The sequence below is a fragment of the Cygnus atratus genome, chromosome 2, assembly GCF_013377495.2.
Source record: "Cygnus atratus isolate AKBS03 ecotype Queensland, Australia chromosome 2, CAtr_DNAZoo_HiC_assembly, whole genome shotgun sequence".
Lineage (NCBI taxonomy): Eukaryota > Metazoa > Chordata > Aves > Anseriformes > Anatidae > Cygnus > Cygnus atratus.
In genome coordinates this window covers 81,541,969-81,559,939 of record NC_066363.1, presented here as the reverse complement: position 1 = coordinate 81,559,939, position 17,971 = coordinate 81,541,969, and the positions used below count along the sequence as shown (strand labels likewise).

Here is a 17,971-nt window from a genome sequence, read left to right as displayed (position 1 = left end):
AATTCCATCAACCAGGATCAATACTTGAGTATTTTACAGCCTGTGCAAAGACTATATCAACAAGGACCATGTAAAAGACAAAAGAAAGCTATTTAAATTAGATCAGCTCTTTTTAATGAAAGTCATAATATATTACCATTTTTTTTTCATGCAAATATTAACTATTCATACATGCATTTACTGGGCAGTCAAGTTATGTAAATTCCTCTTTCTGTCAGCCAAACAAAGCTGTTAACATAGAAGTCCCTTTGATATTAAGGCTGAGGTAAGCAGAATTGTTGCAAGAAAAACATCACATAGGTTGAGATTTTCAAGACAAGCCAAGGAATTTAGGCTCATTTTCAATATTTTACTGGAGCATGCATATCAAAATTATACAGACCAGTACAACAAAAAAGTCTCGAGCATTTAATGTCTTTATGATCCTATTTTTCTTGCTAAGAAGCTGAGATGGCATTTTGCAAGGGAAAGGAGAAAAAGAAAGCTTAGAATCATTAATGGCGGCTGTTTTTTTCAAGCTGGTGTTGCCCTTGAGAGATATGTTGCAAGATAGGGTATCTCAGGTTTCTGGGGAGGACAGGAGATGGGGAGGTTATGGAAATGTTCTGAATTTTGACCAAGAAGCCAAGAAACCAACCTGGCATTCCAACTCATCCCATAGCACTCAATAACGTGTTGTAGAACAAAGATGGTCTGTGCATGCTTACAGCTAAATCTTACTGTCATATGTGAAGCACCATGTGAACCCTATACCTGTTGCCGCAACCTCTGCTAAAGAAGAAAATTCAAGCATCCTGTGGCAGCTTCACAGCACTTATCCGCAGCAGCTTTTACTCAGTAAAATTCTTGTGCCTTCTCATAAGAAAACACCTTACTTGGTTTGGGATACACACACAGCAACACTAAACATGCGCACTACCCATAAGCCAGGAGAAGCTAGATTCCAATATGCCTACTCATTTCAGAAATATGAGCAATCCTGCTAAGACTCCTTGAGAAACAAGACACTACTTGTCATTTTCTAATACAGTTTTCAGATTTTACTAGAAATGACAGGCCAATAGCTTCCCACCTACGCCCTTTTGAAAATATGCTGATGTGATAGATTACGTTTACCAGTAGCTAAGTTGCTGCCACACCTGAAAGCAATACCTATGAGGGTGCATTTCTTCAAGGAGTAACACTGGCAAAAACACACATAACAGAAATAAGTATTCGTATAGTTCTTAATACAACATGGACAAATGGGATATTTAGACAGTCTCACAGGTCTGTGCATCATTCGCTGCATATCAAGAAATTACAATTTATTCCACTATACCCTAATGTCCTGCATATTCATACACTACCAGCATACCCTGTGAAATGAAATCGAAATGGTAGATTCAACAACAATCTAAATTTAATGTGGCCTCCCAGACATATTTTTAGAGGACAGTAAACTTCAGATATATGATTCAAATTCAATGCTTTTCCCATGTAAAGAACTTATAAGTTCTAAGTTAAACAAAAATAAAATTCCAATTGCTGTTTTGTTTTCATAATAATAAAGAAAACAATACATTTCAGTATTCAATGTTGTAAAAAGCTATCAAAATTAAATGGAGAAAAGTATCATTTTTACACTAAAACTTGTCAAATAAAAGGCAACGCCAAATTCCTAAGTGTCAAATATATATATGTATATATAACAAAAAATATATCCTTGCCTTTTTGTTCTTTAACATAGTTCTCCTTACAGTTGTGCATGAGCTTTAGAATCCACTGATGTTGAGCACCAATGCACTGCCAAGCAGGGTCCCCAGGTGCATGAAGATCAGAAAGATATCTGTAAAACCCAGTCCAAAAATCACAGCTCTGACTTGACATACTGAAGGCTTCATTAAAACAGACCAAAGATGTACCAAGAAATATATATATATATATATTAAAATCATTTTAAAAATTCAAGAAGAATAGATAAGATACACTCATACCCAGTGCAAACACAAGCTTTGCATTCTCCCTTCCTAATTTACTGAGGCAAAATTCAGTCAAAAAAAAAAAGCGTAATAATAAACAAAAAACACATCTATTTAATATCACATTAACATGTATTTTCTGTTGTGCCTCTAGAAATGTACCCTGGAAATCAAGCTCTTTATCTGCCAAAATTGCAGACTAGAACTTCATGTTTCACATGAAATCTGTGATGACATATCAAGCACATAAAATATGATATTTTTCTTCCCACTTTATAAGTCCCGATTGTGTCATCATGCAACTGTAACAGGCAAATGCAGATGGAATTAATTTTTAGTGGTTCATTAATTTTAGCACAGGCATGCACAAGTGAATGTAAACTAAGCTCCTGTTTTGTTTCTTTTTGTTTGTTTTTATTTTGTTTTGCATGAGGATGCACACACAGAGTTTTTTAAATGTAATTTATATGTATATATTTATTATTCCATCTATACAAAGGGTAATGAAAAAAATGAACAGGTTGCCCTGAGAGGTTGTGGAGTCTCCCTTCTTGGAGATTTTCAAAAGACACTTGGAGGTGGTCCTGGGCATCCTGCTCCTTGCGGCCCCGCTTGAGCAGGAGGGTTGGACCAGGTGACCTCCAGAGGTCCCTTCCCACCTCAAGCCTTCTGTGATTCTCTGAGTGGGGCTTTCAATTAGTGAAAGTGAAAAACACCATGTCTTTGGGGAGAGAGGAGTATTGGAAGCCAACTGCTGTGATTCCCAAGAGAATGCAGAAGTATAGTCTAATGTACAGGATTCATGACTACATGACAATGGTACTTTCAAAAGAAAATGTTCATCAAGCAGTAGCTCCTCTACTATTTAACGTGCTCCATTATGATCTTAAGCAGTACAGGGAATGTTCAAGTCTTTCACAAAAGCTATTTTTACTACAATATGTCTAATGCTAGTTAGGACTGCATTGCTAAATTCTGTGTTCCTTGAGAACTGTCCGCAGTACATGAACAAGTAGAAACTGTCAAAGTAGGATTGGTGGGATGGATGAGAACATTACACAACCAACCATTTTGACAGGGTGATATTTATAAATTATGAGCTCAAGTTTTACCTCAGCATTCGGGGGACTTTTAGTCTTTGTTTAGACACAAAATTGAAAAAAAATTAATACTGCTGGTCTTGAAAAAAATACACCCCCTTGCCTGTTAAGTGATATGGTAAAGTTTCTGGGCAGTATAAATAATTATCAGTGTAAAGAATGTAATAAAATAAGGGGAAAATGTGAATTTGGGAAAATATGAATTGAAGCTTTACTATAAAGACTGAATACATATATACATTGAATATCTGAGTGGGGAGAGTATGGTATTTCAGATCTTGCTCTGTCTTAGACATTGAAGACATACAAAACAAACATATCAAGGAAGAAAAAAAAACTCTTAAAAGTAGCAGTTCCTATGCAAATAATTTTATGGTTAGGATTTTATTAATTTCCACTTAACTGAAGTGCTCTGAAGAAAGCTTTATTTGCACCTCGCCTCCAGGAATTTTACATTAGTATTAACCAGATCAGCATACCTAGACTAGTGAAACTCATTTAATGGATTTGTATGTTGGACTTCTGTTAATCCTGTATCACAAAATTATTCCAGATTTGCGCAATCCTGCTCTCCTTCATGATACTATTCTACATGTGGAATACGTCTGTCACATTAACAGTCTGTTTTAATGTAGAATGGGATAATCTTAAGGATTCAACATACCCCAAGGTAAGGGTTTGAAAAAAAAAAAAAAAAGCAACAAAAAATGAACAACCACCACCACAATCAAACACCCACAGAAACGCAAACATATACAACTCTGATTCTTCCGAGGAATCTTTAGAATAGTTCATAAGACTTGGCCTAGATAAATAAGCTCTTCTTTAAGGTTTTCAAGACTGAAATAGAAAGAAGGAAATAGCAATGTCTTCTTCAAGAGACATGCTTAACTACTCACCTTAAAATGAAATTTTAGTAAATATGCAATATTTACATGGCATCCAGAAGAATGAGAAGCACTCTACATAATTATACATTCTTCACATATGCTAACATAAATTAAATGGACCTAAGGTTCCAAGGCTGTAGTTTGTCCTGTGCAACTCGGTCTGGTGAGCATACAAAACAAAGACCTCACACAGGTGTCAGAGTTTTTAGAATGTCCCACACAGACCATTTGGTCTACATCTTTAAAGATAATTGAAAAAAGCACTAAGTATGTCAAGAAACACTAGGAGTCCTACTAACATCTGAGACTCAAAAGCCTTCTAAGTAAAGCTGTCATACGTTTCAGAGAACTCTCAAGTCTGGCTCCAAAGAATGTAAAAAGCAGGCTCAGGTCGACTGGTATAAGAAGGTCCAACCAACTCATGTTAGTATTCCTTCAACAGGCTTTGACATCAGCCTCAATAATGACAGAAAATAGAGGAATTACAATGAAAACTGGGAATCTGGTATATGTTCATTAAATGTAAAGGAAATGTATTATTTAGAATGAATAGTAAAATACACAAAACCAAATTTAAACGGAAGTCTGGATTAAAACCTTTCTACTATCTGAATCAAGATGATTCCATTTCAACACCAAGTCAAGCCAAAATAAATGACAAGTTCATAAGCAATCTGTTTTGAGACCTGCAACCTGTAAATGATCATTTCAGATGTAACTTGCAATATCATGGTTTAGAGGAAGCAGCAAATCTAACCGCAACAAAGACTTTTAAAAATTAAATTCAAACTGCTCAATAAATAATCAAGTACCAATATAATGCTAATATTTATATATTCACAAAGCTGCTACTTGCAGCTTTCCAATCAGTATATAAGCTATCGTAAAAATAGTCACTCTCCTATTCAGGAAATAGTTTAAAATATACATCTAACACCACATGTCTGAAAAAGTAGTCAAATGATTACCTTATATAACGTTTCTGATCATGCAATGTTGATGGAGTTTCAAGGAGTTTATCTAACAGAAGTTCTCTTAAAGCTTCAATTCTGGTTTCAACTTCAGCATAATCTAGGAGTGGGGAGAGGAAATAAATCCAGTGTGTGTCTTCAGCAATAGTATGAACTTAAAATCACATTATTTTTCTAGGACATCAATCACTTCTGAACTTATTATGGAAATCAATTATTCATTTTATAACAAGCACCTGAAAATTTCATATACAACAGTTCAAGAAAAAAGATTGGACTTTGAAATCTTTCCAATAATATACCATTGAGAAATAGCCAAAGCCATATTTTTAGTTACTGTAACTGTTTTTTTAAAATGTCCATTAATACCTGGTCTTAATAAATAAATAAAATGGGCTGTGATTTCACATTTTGAAGAATATACCTTTCTTAAAAAACTTGCCACAAATATTGCTTAAAGTAATTGTTTCTACAAATCCATAATTTTTATGGATTAAAATCCACATAAACCTCTTCAAACTACTATATGCTTTTTAGCCTTTAAGTTAAAAAAAAATTATCAGGAAAAAAATAAATAGAAGCTAATAATAGAATCCATCTTACATTTTTTGAATACTTGAACCTCTGTCTTTCCAAAGAGTGACTTGGCTTTTTCGTAGTCATTAATAACCACATCATAATCACCCTTAAAAACAACAACAAAACAACAATAAACATTTTTATTTCTCAAGAAAATGTAACAGAGTAATTTCAGCAAAAAGAAAAATATTTTTAAAGAATTATACCTTCTGGATATTTCTTTCAATATTCAAAGGAAGGTTGAAAAGAAATTTAAAACGTTGAAGAACATTAAGTGCATTTCTTGTTGAATCTGCTTTATCCTTACGGCCCAGCACCTCTTGGAATAAGGTATCTGCTGTGTTACTGGCTCCTATTTTAAAAAGAATAAAAATAAGGTAAAGTAGAGTAAGTAATCAGTTCAAATTAAATACAAATTTTCCTCCTTTTTTGGATGGCATGGTCATCCAAATTTTTTAGAGCAAATGAGTAATTGTTGCTAAGTTTTTATTCTGTTTTTGTTCAAATGTTTTAAAATTTTACAGCTGATGAAATACTATTTCAAAGTGAACCACTTAGCATTTTAATGTGGTAAGACCCCTGTGCAATTAAAAACAATCACTATTTCCTATTTCAAATGCTTAACTTTGCTGCAGATATTTTATAGTTTGCTTTGGCTCCAAATCTATATTTTACAACCAAATTATGCATCTCAGGATATAGAAAAAGTCATAGAAGGTTTTCTCTTTTAGAAAAGTATAATTTCATTATGTTAATTAATGTCACAGCTTCAAGAGCTATCACTGAATTTTGCAAACAACTTTTCTTACATTTTCAAATTCTGTCTTAAATATGATTAATAATGTCTGGTATTTAAATGAGTCACTTTTAAAACTACTGATGAGTAAATCATAGACAGTGGCATGACTGAAAATCTAACTAGCTGATCATTGTAACAGAAAGAATATAAATTGTCTTCATATTGCATTAAAACTCTGGCTTCATTCCATACAGGATCAAGTCTTGGTTAACAATTTTATGCAATTACATTTCTCTAATAACTGTGAATATAGAAATCCTTAGAATCCTTCCTATTCAGAGTAAAAATAGCATTCTATTTTGTACTAAAGTACAAAGAAGTACTGAAGTTTCTTCATATTTTCCTGAGAGAATTCCATTTATTCCATATATATTTTCATGTGAATATTTGCATTTTTCAACTCGTTACTTATTTTTAATTAACCCAAAAAAAAAAAAGTCAAAATAGTGGAACTGTTTCAGCCTTTTTGATCGTTGCGTGTAGGAGTTTCTACATTATCTGGTCTAGTGACTATACTTTAAGCAAAGATGAAAAAAATTACATCAGTCTCGCTGGGTGGCTTGCATGCCATTTTCTCTAGTCAACACTGTGGGTGGCCTGCTCATGTTAAAAGTAGTCTTTGTAAAATAATTGTTATATCTAAATAATGTTTAAACTTTGCTGAATTTTTGAAGCCCTGATGTAAAAAAATGTTTTGTCAGGATAGCTATTTGTACTACATACTATTTAGCGTAAAATACTTTAATCCATTAAGGAGAAATACACAATGAAAGCAGCTAGCTGGACATTTAAATACAGATCACTGATAAAGTTTGATTTTCTTTCCTCTTGAGGTTATAATAAATGCTAGTGTTGTAAATTCTTTGAGTAAATTAGTTTATTTTGTTTGAATTCATATATTTCTGGTCCATTCTGTTAACAGCCAAGAAAGAACATACTATATTTGGGAAGTAAAGTTATATTCACACAGCATTTTTTTTTAATTCAATGCAAATGTTTTTAAAAGGTAATTGGCAACTGCAGGAATCGCACAAAGATAGGTTTTAGTTTAAAACTACATCTTTTTATAATTCACTGTGAAGTCCTCAAATTAAGTAAATTATTTTACATTTTTCTATGGATACATTTTCTGTTTTGCTCAGAAAATTAAATATGTCAAATGATTGAAGTGCCTTGATCACATTCAATACTTTGTTCAGAACAGGTTTTTCTTTTTAGACTTAAAAAACATTGTAAAATTTCTTCCTTTCTCTCGCCTCCCCAAATCCCTTCTATGTTATTAATCTCTCTCTTGATTACTAATGAATAATCTAAACCTAAATAATAAAATTCATGGATAAAGATTCAGGTCCTATATAGCCTGACAATGGATTAAAAATAGTTAAAAGTAGATGATTCATCTACAGTGTGCAAAATTTTTTTTACTTAAAAAAAAAAAGCTCTAGTTATTCAACAGTTGCCTTTCATAGAGTCTGACAAAAACACCACAAAATAGAATTTGATTGGCCTCCTTTAAGAAGCAATTTTTTGTGAAATTCATTTCAGCAAATCATATGCCTTTATAAACATATATTTAATGGCTTATTTAACAATTAAACTTAATCTATTAAAAACTCTGAACGCTTACGATTCCACCTATAACAACAGATTCTACTTCTACTATCCTACGATATTTCAATGCAATAATTTCTCACACTCTCTTAATATGTTCATCTGCTGTAGAAAACACCATTTGTCTCAGGTGTCTGCATCAAGCTCACATCAATTATCTCTCAAGATATGCACCTACAGTCTATAAAATGTAAAATCCAAATGAATATTTGAAGACATTTTTGAAGGCAGACCCTGTAACTCACGGATTACGGAAGTACTTCAAAGCCTATTCTTTGCAGAGTAGTAACCAAGGACACTTTTGAATGGTCAGACAAGAAACAAACCTTTGATCCTAAACTACTTTGCATAATATTATTTACTCTTTTTAAATCCTTGTATTCCTACCCCCCTGCCTCCCACCCATCATGACTTGCAAAGTATCAGGAGGAAAAGCAGCCAATTCTTTTCACAGCAGAGCCAAACTTAATACACTCTGAAGTGGCTGGCACAAGTTCCTCTACAGATCCAGTTTGAAAAATAATGTCTGCATTATCTGCATACAGATTTCAGCTGCCACTTAGCAAGTGAAAAAATGCTTATATACTATAGTTGGGTTTGTCTCGTATTAATGCATGGAAGAAAATATTATGAACCTCAAAATTTGATGGCTTATGCTTTTTATGTTAAAATCTGTCACACAATTTTGTCAAAGGGAAAGTGCTGTCTACAGGATCTGTGCTAAGTGTGTGACATGTCATAAACACAGAACACTTGGAATAGCATTGGCAATTTCAGAAAATGTTTCTTTTCTCCTACCCTATATGTATCAGATATTTGGCACACAAGCCATTCAGACTGCACACTATATTTTGCACGCACACATTGTCTTGTTTTTAGCATGCGTCTGCGCGCACATGAGGGCTTTTCTTTTCATTCCAGTCAACAAGACAGGGCAATAATTACGTTCAAACCACATCTTTATTGTGAGCATGAACATATCTCTACAGAAAAAAAGCCAAAATTGTGCAGAAAAAAAAAAACTGCTTTATTTGTGCTCCACACAAAAGCACACATACAGTCACTGCTTTCTTCATACAAGAGAACAAAAACAGTGAACTTCCATGTCACTTTCTTGATTTCATAAAACACGCTCAGACTTTCCAGCACTGAGTCAGCTATCTGCATGTCATTCCTGCTTATTGATACAGCACTAAGGGAAACATCCCTTCCTCTGTGAAAAAAATCACAATGAAACAAAGTAAAATTATCTTGGCAGAAGTCCCAGAATTAAAAAAGTAACTTTTTGATCTGCTGAAAGGCATACCGAACTGCAGTGAATTCAAGCCACCTCTCTCAATGCAATCGTACAGCTAATAGAGAGACAGAGAAAAGAAAGTACCAAGAGCTTTGCAAAGTTACTAAAAATAATGCTCATTTTAAGTAGTTCAAGTGATAACAAATCAAGTGAGAAAGATTCTGTTAGTAACGTTGTTACTGCAAACAGTTTGTATTTTTAGCCCTCAAAACATCTTACAATCCTGGTACTCAGCTTTGCTCGTTCTTGTACATCTCCATCGCATCTCCTGTTTTCTTTGTATGCTCAAAATTGAGATATCACCAAAATTAACTTAATGTTATAGACATTCTTTATTTTGATACTTATTCTCTTTGTTGTCACAAACACCGCTGATGGTCATGACAAAAGCTGCTACTTCTTCAAGAAGCGTACTATCGCATCCTAAAATCATTGCCATCAAACAGGAAATGGCGAGAGAGTCCGTGCTGTTTTCTACTTTCTACCATCTTCCAAGGAATAAGTTAAAGCTTGCTAGAAAGCCCAAGGTCCATAAATAGTTGCTGCTGGAAGGACAAAACTTACTGTTCAGTACATTCTCCAGTTTTTGCGTCATGGATCCTTCTACTTTTTCCGTTCCATCCGCTTCCAGTTTTTGATGGATTGCTGGAATAAAGTGTCTAGTTAAAATGTAGAACATTTTAATAGGTGGGAATACGTTACATCAAAGTGACACTTTTAAACATTTTTAAAATTTAATATAAAGTGTTATTTTTCTTGTTAGACATTAAAAAATACAAACATGCTTCATGGCAGCAGAGTCTAGTGGAGGACAGGGCTTAGAGCCAGGCACTGCAGAATTTTAACCATTTCTTTAACACAGACTTCCTGTATGTTCTTGAACAAGACATTAATGCTCAAGAAAAACAAAACCAAAACAAACAAAAATGTGGGGAAAATAATTGCAACTAGCTATGTTGTAATAAAATTATTAATTGTTCAGTATTTTGAAAAGTAAGCATCACTTAAGCACAAAATGGTTTTGGTTTGCATGTCAAAACTTTTACACTTATCTCACTGAAATGGCATTGCCAATAATTAAAGGGTAGAAAAAGAGTCACGAGGAATCTGAGCGACCCTGACATCAAGTGCAAGGACCCCACCCCATCCATTGTTTTTGTCTACAAAAATGCACTCTTAAAACACACAATTTAAATGTACCTTGTAGCAACATAGTGCATTAATTATTATACAAAAGCGTTTTAATGTTTTTGCTCAAAAGCACAGGAAAATGGAGAATGAGATGGGCTCATTTTATTTTTTGAAGAAGCTATTTTTCCTCTTGCCCTAAAAGATCTCCATCGCTGTTTCCATGTGGTGCTACTAATAGATGTGGAGGTATGTAGTATCAACACCAGCTTGTTGTTTTATTATACTTCCTTTTAGAGGAAGAGACACATTTACCACCATGCTCTGACTACACTATGGCACTCTGGAAATACAGGCAGTGAATGGACTGTAGATACTGCTTTCTTGTACTTCCCCTCTCTTACACAGCCTTCCTTTCCTCTACCTCTGTTCAGTACAGCCAGCACAGATTACTGTTTTTCTCTTTTTTAAAGTTAGTATTCATATATGTATACATTCATACAGCATATATAAAACAATTGCTTAAAAATACAATTTCCCTTTAAAAACTGTAATCTGTTAAACTATTTAAAATCACCTCTATCAAACAGCCATCAGTTCCTATTGGTTTAGATAAAACTAAGGCTTCTAAAAAACCTCCTACTGCTAGTTCTCAGTAGAGTGAACTGAAGCTAAGCAAGTCTTGAAAATGGTGAAATGGCTGCTCACTGTTTTAAGAGAATTATGATATATTTTAGTACAGAACATAAAGGCAATTTTGAAAACAATCTCCCAATTGTTCCAACCTATCTTGCTTTGGTTTCCATGCCAGGGTCCCTCAAGTGGATTCTTTGAAGATGAAACCCATCTAGAACATGCACTCTATGCCTAATGTGCTCCAGCAGATACCTGGAATTCAATCCAAAGGGTGACCTCAAGTTTGTCTGAAATACAAACCCAAAATGCCTAACTACATATAATGTGCACATCAACTGTTTTCCTCTACAACTCCAACTCACCGGTCTACAACTACTTGCCGGTGCTTTGCAGACGCAGACCAAGACAGCACATACGTAAACTACCCTCAGTAAGGCAACCCTGTGCCTTCAGTCCTACTGTAAGCAGTGAGAGAGGGTAGCTATTCTGAAACAGGTTAGCTCTGTATGAGTCTCTAGACTTGTTCAATGGAAGAAGTTTCATTTTAAAAGGGGAAGAAGATGGAAAAAAATAAAAAGTGAAAATTCCATTTATCTCAGACGTTTAAATCTGACTCTTCAAATGGATCCTACAAAGAATTGCAGTAAGCTTTGCTTTCATGAAAATGCAATTGCACCTCTCAATTTTGGTTGTTCAAATTTAGAGAGGAAATGAAAATTTAAGTTACGATGCCATATATCTTAAGACAATCAACACCCGAATAAAGTGAACTAACAGATTCTTGCATATTTTAAGGAACAGAATTCTATCTTGAAGATTGTGTATTCTTAACAGTAGCACATATTTTATATATGACATAGATACCACTCAGCTGTAAGAATATCTCTACAATTTTATAACAAAAACATTAAAGGTTATAATGATATTATTCCATTTATATACATCAGTTCTGGTCATGGGTAGCCAATGACATTACTACTGAAAAGTAAGTTCATCAGAACAGCAACCACAACATTAGCAGATAATTTAAAGCCAAGTATTGCAAGTACTGCTGGAACTGTATCAAAGTGTAATGACTGAGTTTAAATATTTTGAAATCACTCTATGAAACATATTTTTGAAAATGAAATTTTTAAAATGCATCTTCCCCAAAGCAGTCGTCTTTCACATCTCCTTTAGATAAGAGAATATAAGTGCAACACTATTCCCTTCTCTTCTTTTTAAAATGAACATAACATTTCCCACATTTAAAGCTAGCAGTTAGACCTAAAGTATTTGAGATTCTTAGTTCCAAAATATTGGTGTTGTAAACAGAGGAAAAACTGTCACATTAAGGCAATTCACAGGTGTGTTCAGACAGCAAAAAAATATGCCGATGGGGAAAAACAAAGGAAACAACAAAAGCCATAAACAAACAAACAAAAAAACCCACAGGGTATTAAGTTCCAGAGAGGTTGAAAGCACTGTGGAGTACAGACAAGGGCATATTAAACATACGTAACAAGTAAAATGAGAGTTTTGGACCACTGTCTTAAATAAGGTATGTTAGAACATATTGACAAATGTGTAGACCTATGTAAATTGGGAGTTGCTCTATTTCTTTTCATATGTTTAATGTGCTACTACTTTCTTCACGTACTGAAGCTATTTTTACACACTGCATTCAGATTTAGCAATAAGCCCATTCATATGCATATGCCAAAGTGGAGTTACAAAAAAAAAAAAAGTTTTAAGTTTTCAGAGTAAAGACCATCATGAGAAACACTTTATCAGAATGCCTAGGCTTACTTTGCTTGCATCAACTAACTTTTAAAAAGTTAAGTGCATGTTCCTTCCATGGGGACCAGATAAAATGTTTCTGAGTTTGACGTTCAGTCAAGCAAAACTATATGCAGTCAAAAAAAATATCTGTAGACCAAATCTGACTGGAAGAAATACAGAGGTAATCAAATTATTAATTTTTCTTAGACTACCAAATCCATGTGATGCTGGGCTGCTGCTTTCTGGGACGGTCTCCCTTCTCTTCATCACTTGCACCCACATGCTTCCTTTTGCTGGATCTGTCAAACAGCTCCAAGGCAGGAGCAGTGAGCTGATTTGGTGGAAAACTAACTCTGTATAGAAGAAAATTTTCTTTATTGATTAGCAAGCTTGCCTAAACCTTGCCACAGCTGCACCATTGCCATACCAGCAAAGAGGAAGGTGGACATGGCTGACAAGTGGCTCCCACAGTAGCCACTTCAATTTCAACTTCATAGTGCAGCCAGTGACAAGTAAACAGTAAGAAGGGTTCCCTTTGAAGGCCTGAAGAAAAGAGGGATGGACAGGACTTTTTGTCTTGAATTGTCACTCACTCTTGGCTTACCTGATATGAACCATAAAAACAGGAAACCAAAATAGACTGTTTACCTTTATTAATAAGCTTTATTGTGAGGAACAGCAAAAATTAGGAAAGGATTTGGTCCAGATGCTTTAACTAGGGTCAGAAAATTAATTGTATTTTGTATTTTCTTTGCCAGTAAGTGCTCAGGTTACTAAGTTGGAATATTTAAAGACTTGCAGGTTTCATAGCTGCAGTGATATAATAACTTATAACAGTGAAGAGCTCAGGTTTAGAACTCACAGTCTTAAAACTGTGACTGAATTCTGCAGAATTGGTTATTTTTGTCAAAACATATGCAAAGTTCAATCTGGCAAATAAACCATAATATAGGCCCTGTAGTAAAATAAACTGCAATTAATTTATTGCTGCTTGTGTTGAAAACAACTTTATTTAATCTAAAGAAGGATAAGGCTTTCTACTTGGCAATCATATATCTGTAATGAATTAAACCACACTTCAAAGGTTATATAGGTTTGACTTGCAAATTTCATTCTTGATTTACTCATTAGATATTTTTTAAGCATATTTTGAGATAAGCACCAAGGGTGGTGCTTATTTTCAAAACTTCCTCAGCTTAACTCACCTCAAAGCTGAGTTCTATAAATATGTCCAACTTTTCTACCATTTTCTGATGAACAGAAGGCTGGACTTGCACCTAGTATATCTGGAAATCTAATCCATTAGCACAAAAACATGGTTGTACCCAAAACATACCAAGACTTTTGTCAGATGTAAAAGAAAAAAAAAGTGACAAATTGACAGAAAGGAAAGACTGACAGCGCAAAGTACCTCTGAAGATTTCATGTGCTAACTATAAACAACTTGGCACCAAAGAAAAGTAATGGAGGGATGGAGGACATGTTAACATGCTTCCAAGATTCATGCCAGTGCCTGAATAAAAATGTCTTTAGTTTCTTTTTTTTAAAAAAAGTTTTAAGGATTTTCTGTAATTTGAACTAAACATAAGGTTATTATTGATAAGGACAGCACCCCTACATAGGGTAAAAACTCATCTGAATGGATTCAACAGGAGTGCGTAGCTGTATATAATGCATAAGGCAATACATAAAGACAGCATATCAAGAACAGTGTTGATAAAACATCACAATATGTAAACCCCCCCCCCCAAAATAAAGTTCGTTACTACGGCCAGTAGTCTGTACTGCTATGAACAATTTTTTTTCCCCGGAGATTTCCGGATAATTTTGTGAACTGCAAGGCAAACTTGGCTTTATTTTGATAAACATTGCTAAGCCAAGACAAAATCACAAAATATTGAAGTAAACGTAGTATTCTCTTTAATTGCTTTTTTGTGTTTTGTTTCTCTAGCATTTACTTTTTCAAGTTTATTTACTCAACATGGTGGCAAAAAAAAAAAAAAATGGCCAGACTTAAGATAGAAAAAAACCCTAAGGCACAGTGCTAGAAGGAGAATTTTTATGCAAATAGGAGACCAAACATTGCAGTCTAACAACATTGTGAGGCCTGATAAATATAACCTATGTGAGAACAAAGTTAAGCAATTGTGACATTTCCAGAGAACTATCTCAGAAACAGATATGAAAACATGTTTTACTGCTCTTCTTATAGATTTACTAAAATTCCAGGACTGGACCCAGGCCCATGCCAGGATACTTGAGAATCTCAGAGCATGGAAAATGCTATTTCTCTTTTTACTGACACAGTCTTAAACCTCCTGCATCTGTGAAAACTAATGGTAGAAATAAAAGCAGCTTTTAGATGTTGCACGTAAGCTAAATCTGTACTGGAATCAGAATGGAATGATGCAAGATGAAATTAAACTGTTTAGATGGCCTGTAGGTCTGGCCAATTTTAATCATAGGTCATTTTTGCACACTTTTTACCAACTGCAACGTTTACTACTTAAAAACTGCAGTGCAAAACTAATCTTTCTTTTTGATTCCTTATATTTTTCAAATGCAAAAATAAATAAATTCATTTACCTGAAAAAAACAATTTAATAGAACACGATAGCCAGACAGTAGCTAAAAGCCATCATTACAATTCCTGCTGTTTCTTGTTTTTTCTCAGAATCACAGAATGGTTTGGGTTGGAAGGGACCTTAAAGACCACCTGGTTCCATCTCCCTGCCCATGGGCATGGACACCCCCCACCAGACCAGGCTGCCCAGAGCCCCATCCAGCCTGGCTTTGAGCACCTCCAGGGATGGGGCATCCTCAGCTTCTCTGGGCAGCCTGTGCCAGTGCCTCACCGCCCTCTGAGTGAAGAGTTTCTTCCTTATATTTAATCTAAACCTACCCTCTTTTAGTTTAAAGCCATTCCCCCTTGTCCTATCCCTACACTCCGTGACAAGAAGTCCCTCCCCAGCTTTCCTGCAGGCAAATCAGACCACCTCTTTCTTGAGACACTAAAAAAAAAATCCCCAGAAAACACTATGCTAGAAGCTGTATGAAGGGAAAGTTCGAGTCTTTTTTCAAACATGGTCAGTAAATTTTGCTTTTTTAAGATTGCATTAAAATAATAATAGGTCTGCTACAGAAATTGATTGTTGTCTTTGTATAGAGAGGTAGCATCCACCTGAGACTAAACTACTTATCACAATTTACATATTTTACATGCAATCCTTTATCAGGCCATCTCCATCTCAGCTTATATTGCACATTGCAAGCTCCTGTTCTTATTATTTCTAGCATTACGATACCAGAACACAAGTTTTCAACAAAGAAACTTAAATCAGAAACAATTCTTCATTTCCCCACTGAGCCTACATGTGAAGGCCCAAAAAGCAATAAGAAGCAATTGCTCTGTCATTGCCTCACATTTTGCCCTTATTCAGCATATGTTTAATGTAGCACATTGATACCCTAAACCTTCAGCAATGAGCATCCCTGGGAAAGCCACACAGTGAACTTAAAAGCACATCAGCTACTGCTTCATGGTTACTAAGAGGCATGATCTTAATTCTTTAATAAGCTACACCTACTGTGAGGCACAAGCATGCATGTAAACTGTAACTTTGAAGTGGCTGACATGCTGTCAGATACATGCCAGATAAATGCAGTAGCCTTGTTTATTCTGGGCAGCTTGCTTCCATAGCCCTGTTCTTTCTTGACCTCTACGAACCTCTATATTTAAAATTAGTAGCAATAACGTTACACTGTTCTTACCTTCTGAAGACTACATTTTACTGCTGAAAGCAGGAGGACAAAAATAACATTAATAGACATCTGCCACACCAAAAGCACTCAACATAGACCTATTCTAGCTATAACAAGTCAGCTGCATAGGACTCAGGTACTCATCATGTGTTTGAATTTGGTTTAATCCAATGCATTGTCTAAAAAAAAAAATCACGCCATTTGGGAAAATGTATATGAGACTGAAGTAGATCAAAAATGCAATATGCAATAAAATGTGAATTAGATGTTACAAAACAGGAACATGACAACAGCAAAATCTGGTGCAACTGTCTGATGCCGTAACACTCAACAAAACGAGTCGTAGACTAGCATTTAGTTGGACAAAATAGAAGAGTGAACTGAGATAAGAACTAGTGATGTAAAAAACACTTCAACATTAGTCAGTCAGTCTAATTAATTTGCCAACAAAATCGCTAATGAAAAATTGGCTGTAGGTACTCTCTTTAAATTCACACATGACATAACTCCTCATTCCTTCCAGTACCCCGGAGTTCAAAAAATGTGAAGTTTGATCAAAACCTGCTTTTGAAGAACACTTTAAAAAACGGAAGCAAAGAGATACGTATATGGCAGATAAACAACAGTTTTTAGTTTCCCAAATTCCCAGTCTGACTCAGAATTGAATATAGATATAGTGGTTTCTTTTGTTTTAGTTTCAGAAGAGTTGAATTAAACAGACATAACGCCAACAGAATATGCTTATTCACACTGAATCAGATCCTGCATCACTGACATTCTCATCCTCAAATGGGCCGTAAACAGTGAAATGTAAAAATATTTCTATTGGAAGAAACCAAGAGGCACTGACCAGATATACAGGATCATTTCAGACAGGTAAGCATTACCCTAGCTTATGTATTAGGTAAGATTAGACAAAAGGACACTTATGGTCCAAGTATCCCATCAAACAGTCTTTCCCACAGGCCAAGTATCTGAACAGGAGAGGAAAGGGGAAAAACAGAATAGAGCTGTGGTAGCCAGCAGTGTTTTGTCTCTATAGATTTTTTTTTCTGAAGATCACATAAAATTTTTGTAGTTGTAATTGCACCAGAACTGTTGCCATGACAAACTAGAGCATCAAAACTAAACCTCAAATTTGTTCAATAAATCTATGTTTCAAAGAAAACACAGCGACGTCCTTGCTTGCCAATATGGGTGTCATACTTGCATGTTTTTGAATAATTGAGCAACTGAAGTGGCCGTTTCCCTATTTTCCTCCTGTCACTTAAATGAGAAGAAACTGTGGAGCCCAGGGTTTCTAAAGAGCACTTCTGAAAAAGTATATTCAAAGTAAATTAATTTTCTAGCTTTCCAGAGACTTCTGTGTGGTACGTGATTTACTCATGACAATAAAATATTACATCTCTCCAAGCATATAAATAGTAGCCCCTTCAGGAATGCTGCTTTCTAGGTTGTGGTTAGACTTACGGGAGA

General features: G+C 34.9%; 1 protein-coding gene across 2 annotated transcripts in view; it reads right to left on the bottom strand.

The window, feature by feature from the left end:
- EXOC2 (exocyst complex component 2) overlaps positions 1-17,971 on the bottom strand; it is a 131,542-nt gene that overhangs the window by 76,615 nt on the left and 36,956 nt on the right. For both annotated transcript variants that reach the window (XM_035552662.2, XM_035552663.2), the window contains 5 exons: positions 9,773-9,853; positions 5,708-5,853; positions 5,526-5,607; positions 4,920-5,022; positions 1,710-1,828 (listed from right to left, as the gene is read on the bottom strand). In XM_035552662.2, the coding sequence (XP_035408555.1) occupies positions 1,710-1,828; positions 4,920-5,022; positions 5,526-5,607; positions 5,708-5,853; positions 9,773-9,853 (531 nt within the window). The remainder of the gene's footprint in view (positions 1-1,709; positions 1,829-4,919; positions 5,023-5,525; positions 5,608-5,707; positions 5,854-9,772; positions 9,854-17,971) is intronic.